At 44.1% G+C, this 6,000-nt stretch overlaps 1 protein-coding gene across 2 annotated transcripts in view; it reads right to left on the bottom strand.

Moving 5' to 3' along the window:
- Positions 1-2,002: 2,002 nt before the first annotated feature.
- KIF20B (kinesin family member 20B) overlaps positions 2,003-6,000 on the bottom strand; it is an 83,408-nt gene continuing 79,410 nt past the window's right edge. For both annotated transcript variants that reach the window (XM_075612841.1, XM_075612842.1), the window contains one exon: positions 2,003-2,511. In XM_075612841.1, coding sequence (XP_075468956.1) covers positions 2,434-2,511 — 78 coding nt within the window. In that variant the 3' untranslated portion in view covers positions 2,003-2,433. The remainder of the gene's footprint in view (positions 2,512-6,000) is intronic.

The following is a 6,000-nucleotide window of genomic DNA, read 5'->3' as shown; positions in this document are numbered from 1 at the left end:
CTGCCCTAATCCCCTATACTGTACACTCCTCTTACCATTCATTTTGGGTGAACAAGCCAAAATGAGACTCATGACAGAAAAAAAAATGCTACTTGAAAGTATATAAAAACAAAAGAAAAATCCAGCTAACAAAAACAAAAAGTTCTTGAAGAAATACAAAGATTACATACTGCTCTTGCTGCCCCAAATTCTCTGAACTTAAAATTATACTTGGATTCTCTCAATTCAGAGGCTTAACATACTGTATGTAGCCATGTATAAAAAATGGTATACAGTTCTGTCTCATGCTGGCAGTAAACCTGGTAAATTTGCAGGATTGCCAGCATCAATCATGGAGGTTTGCCCTCACACCCTGGTGAGGTGTCATAGGTACACAAGGGGAGTGGTAACATGCTCTGTGTCCACTATTAGTGACACAAGAGGTGTGGCTATTTTCTAAGTCTATATAAGACACAGCACTGCTTAAAGTTAGTGTGTCTGCAGTAGTGATTCAGCAACAAGAGTGTAAGTTAAGGAGGTCTGCAGCAGTTAGGCTGTCAGACTTGTCTAATAGCATACCCTACACTGTGGTCAGGGATATGACACTGGGGTGATCTCCCTTAGGGGAGAGGTTATCCCATTCCTATGAGAGGCGGAGGGAACTTCTGAAAGGGATGCAGCCAACAAAGATGAGCGGCTAGGACGACCGCTGTGAGGGGCAGTCTGCCTGATGATGCTAATAAAGATGCCCAGTTTCACAAGACCCTTGCTGTGTATGTGTGGAGTCATTACACAGAAGGAGGCACCACAGAGGAGGTCCTCATCAGCCACTTCTCCCGGCAGCAGTAGATATCCTGATGAGGTGGAGGCGCTACATCGGATGTGAGTAAGACTCCAATCACACTACCTCAGTGCCTGTCATGCTGATATCCCCACCAACATCATGCGGGAGACTTAGGAGTCCTGTAGCCAGCAGGTGCACCACACACGACACATACATGTACAGTGGCAGCCACCTTTATTCTCCTGCGGCCGCCACCGCAATGTGCGGGCAGACGCGGCTGGTTTCTGATGCGTGCCGCGCGTCACTGTGGCGCCGGTCACACGTGCCAGGGTTCCGCCAGCATCCCCGAAGGTTGAAGGGGTAAGAGGGGTAAGGGGAAGCTGCGTGAAGCAACGGGGAGCAGAGAGCAGCCAGGGGGTCGCGAGGGGAGGGGAAGATGCGGGGAAGATGAGCGCGAGGGGAAGATGCAGGGAAGATGCGGCTGTTGCGCGGCCAAGTTCGGCGCCAGCCGAAAAAAGCCCCGGAAAATTTCGGGCATTTGTTAGATTAAAGCTGGCCGCAGCAGTAATGGGGCATGTAGACCACAGGGGCCAATGTGAGATTGGGTGGAGGCCTGTAAAACCGTTACATGTAGGGAGCAGAAAAGGAACCGGAGGATTTATTTCAGGTATCCATATGGCTTTTTATATGGAGAAACTGAATGCCACCATCAGTCTAAGATATCAACAAAAAACAAACAAAAAAAACCAACCTTAATATTGTGATTATGAAAAAAAGGAAACGTATATATTTTTAAACTACATTTATTTAATTAAAGCTGAATGTATGTATTGTATTTTAAATATAAATACATTTTTTTTGCTCTGGGTACTATCACCATTTTGTCTACAAAAATACATCCATTGAACGCTCAGTAACAAAGTAGGGTTCTTGCTAAATAGATGGTGTCCACAAGGGTTTAGCCAGAGCATTTCAGGCTTGGACACTGGCCGTTTAGAAGCCATGCAAATTTGCTTTATCATAAAACAAACCAATATCTGGAATCTTAAAACAATAATCTTCTAGGGCAATCTGCTGGTTAAAAGCAGATCATTTTATTTTTACATTTGATTCTTGTATTTGGATTATGCATGTACATTTAAATATCATGTGATTTCTAACAATATTAATTAGTTAAAACATTAATGAAAAATCTTCTAGAAGTTTCTGTTGCTTCGAGTAAAGACGACGATATGCGCGAAGAATTGGGGATTTCTTTAATCTGGTCACTGGCACATCTCCATAAACATGAGGTTCCCCACTCATTTTCATATCTACATAGGCTCAAATAAATGTTGTAAACATGATGAATTACATATTCGTTCAGTAATAGCTCAAGTTACTCATATTAGTAGAAGTAAAAATAGGTATGACACCAGTTTCCAAAACGGTATTTATTGCCAGTTGTATACCAAAAAAATATTTCAAATTTGTATGCAGTATTTATAGCTCAAAATATAATTTACAAATAAGGAAAATTAAAATTTTGTTGCATGTAAAAATTTGAACAATGATTTCCAACCAAGTGATTACACCAAGAAAACTATACAAATATCAGCAGCGCTATGGAATTACTTCTGTACAGAAGTAAAAATAAAATTGATCCAAGATCCATATAAATCCATGCGTATTCATTTAGCCGTTTTTGGTCTTAGGCGTCTCTTCATTATTAGATGATCGCTTTCTTTCTCTTTTCTGTCCATAATGATCTGAGAAGGCAAAATGTTAAACATGAACGTCATTTCCTAATGGCTCCAAATCAACTTGCATAAACTCCTGCTATTTCAGACACTGAAATAATCCATAGTTAAGCTCGTTAAAACATCGTTCACACCAATGCTAATCTTTAAGAGTTTAAAGACCACCAAAAACAAGTACACAGGGCCACAACCAACCATTAATAACGTTTAATTTACGGATTTAGGATTTCTGTGTACATTTTGAAAGGTGATTTTATAATTTCAACGTTTATTAAAAAAAAACAGTTGAAAACGACATCTATTGTACGGAGAATTAATTAACAGAATTAGATCTATCAAGCAGAGGGATCAAGCACACTTGGAATTTCCAATAAGGTATTTATTGCGGTGATCAACGTTCCGACCCCGATGGGACCTTTGTCAAGATGCATTAGAAGTGAAAAAGCAATCAATGTATAATCCCCACAATCAAACAGAAAGGCGTGAGGAGAAACAGATGACCCGTGGTGTCAGTGATTAGTGCCTGTGCAATAAAGTAAACAATTAAAAAGATTGCGCTTGTGTCTGTATATCATTAATGATTATCAATAACAAAGTTGGAATACAGGAAAAGACACAAGGGTAACATTAGCTGGCACAATCAAATCAGACAGAGCCTAATCATGGCTAAAGTAAATGGAAGCAGTGTCTAACCCTCCTTGGCTGGGATCCAGCAGTGTACATTAAGACGCTGTAGCGCTGTCCTGCGGGGAATGTTACCATATACCGTTACGTTACATAGCTGTTTAGACCATAACAGGTTATGTGCGTGTTAGGACCAGTAGGTCAGGCCAGAATCTGCACTTGTGTTAAGCCATCCATTTTGTCTGTAATAACCAGTTAAGATTCTGTTGTCAGCCTTTTGCTGAAATATAAATTTCTCATGTATTCAGCTGCTGCCAAAATTACAATTTCCTCCCTGCTCAGGATCTTGCTAAGATACTTTTTATGTTGTCAGCTTCCTGCTGTTTTAATAAACAATAGACTGGTTCTCTGAGAGAGGTAAAATTGTATAACTTAGTTGCTAGAGAAATTCAAGGTTTTATGATAACAGACAATGAATAAGCTATGTATTCAGACAGTGCCTGTATTGGGAGAATTAAATCCCAAAATCACGCCACTAATACAGTATGTCCTGCCCCTAAATCACGCCTCTAATCTAAGCCACACCCAGGTTACACCTACGTTACGCCTCTAATCAAACCTTTCTATTTTTCTGTATAAAAATCATTACCCTATGCTTAATAAACGAAGACAAAGGAATTTGAAATCTGGCTTGTGTTACGTTTCATTTCCTTCGTTTTCCGGGCCTGTACGTTCATCAAATCGGAGATAACAGTGCTAGTGCGTGATAAAGCTTCCCGGGGGAGTCTGCTGCAGGTATCCAGTCACAAGGCCTCCAACCCTTTTGGCAGAGGAAAGGTTCTTTTAGTGCGTCAGGACTCTCAGAAGCACATACATATATGAGCTAAAACGTCAGGAGAAGGGTCTCCAACAGGAAGGAGACGGAAAGCATATCTGGCATGGCGTAGGTGAATAAGAAGCACCTAATAGGTCATGTTGCATCTTAATAGTATATTGGGCTATAGTTGAACAGTCAACGTGAAATTGCCCGAGTGTACAGTGTGCGCATCCAGTACCACAACAGTCAGAGAACAGACAACTGCAATAATGCAGTGGCCAAGGGCTATACCTATTATCGGCCAAGTGAAGCAACGGACAACTCAGCACTGTAGCTAAATGGTTACCATACATGTGCCACGGGGGTATTCACCAATGCCATTTGAGACTTGGGCACAGTACCAGGTCAAGCCAGTGGCAATTTAATCTGACCTTCTCATGCCTACCCCGTACGTATGACGGGGCATAGTGGGGGGCCTGGCAGGGGAGAGGTTAACACAAACACTGGTATACCAGCTGTAAGGAATGCACACCTTAGTTTATTGCTTACCTTGCCTTACAGACCTGTGCAGTCCTGGAACACTTCCCCTGATATCTATCGCAGCTGTGCAAGCCAATTCTGCAGCCCCAGCCTCGGTTCACTCATTAGAGCAATGCTGTCACATGCCCCTTCTGCTATTGGTTCACTGACCTTTAAATACAGCTTTCCCACATTGCTTCTCTGCCGAGCATAATACTTCCTGGATGTCACATGTGTTTTGCCACAAGCCCTAGGCTTGTTATCTCTCGTTTAGTTTCCATGTTCCTGTTCCATGTCCTGATTCCTGTGCTGAAGCGGATGACTCTCCAGTGTTTACTTCAGCTTCCTGAGGCCTGCTGTCCTTCCATAGCAGAGGCCTATCTACTGGTTCCTGGGGCCTGCTGCTCACTCTCCATTGCAGAGGCTGTGTCCTGGTTCCTGTGCTGAAGCGGAGGACTCCGGTGTTTACTTCAGCTTCCTGTTTCCTGAGGCCTGCTGTCCTTCCATAACAGAGGCCTGTCAACTGGTTCCTGGGGACTGCTGCTCTCTCTCCATTGCAGAGACTGTGTCCAGGTTCCTGTGCTGAAGCAGAGGACCTCCAGTGTTTACTTCAGCTCCCTGTTTCCTGAGGCCTGCTGCCCTTCCCTTAGCAGAAGCCGGTCTACTGGTTCCTGGGGCCTGCTGCTCTCTCTCCATTGCAGAGGCCGTGTCCTGGTCCCTGTGCTGAAGCGGAGGACCTCCAGTGTTTACTTCAGCTCCCTGTTTCCCGAGGCCTGCTGCCCTTCCCTTAGCAGAGGCCGGTCTACTAGTCCTGAGGTCTGTAGCTCTCTCTCTCCTTGCACAGGCTCATTCTGGACTCTTGCGCTGAAGCACTGGTTTACCAGTGCTGCCAGGCAGTGTGCCCACTCAGGTCTGCCTATCCCTTCCTGAGACCGGTACCATGGGCCATGGTCGCCGCACGCACAGAACCCGCTCCCGCCCTGCAGCTATTACGCTGAAGCGGGACCTAGTTGACTTCCTGTTACCGAAACTCTGCTTGGATAACGTTTAACCTGATGTCTCCAATCCTGGCCCTGGCTTGTCCACTGACTATGCTGCCTTCTCCAGTCCCGACCCTGCTATGTACGACTACGAACTGCGCAATCCGGATCAGCCTGCGTGGTCTAAGGTCGGTGCTTATACAACCCCACCTCAGCCACGTGGCCTGACCCTGGTTTGTGCCGAGCACAACCGTGACACCAGCTCTGTATACCAGTGTGATGAATAGTGTACCTATCACCCTACTTCAATATCATAAATATAGATGAGATAAACGGTTAGTCAGGCAGGGTAAGTTAGCTCACAAAAAAGCATGGTATTACTGGGCACAGAGAGGCTGGGGGAGTAAAACAAGGCAATTCTACATAGCGCATAGAAATAAATAGTGCTGGGTATTCACACAATGGGCGCACACGCACAAATCATGTTACTATAAACAAGTACGAGAGAGGTACAATAAAGCCTGCAGTACTTATCACCGCAATAAATACACATTGTTG

This window comes from Ascaphus truei, chromosome 8, assembly GCF_040206685.1.
Source record: "Ascaphus truei isolate aAscTru1 chromosome 8, aAscTru1.hap1, whole genome shotgun sequence".
Classification (NCBI taxonomy): domain Eukaryota; kingdom Metazoa; phylum Chordata; class Amphibia; order Anura; family Ascaphidae; genus Ascaphus; species Ascaphus truei.
Note: the sequence above shows the minus strand (reverse complement) of the source record. Positions and strands in the feature narration are given on the sequence as shown.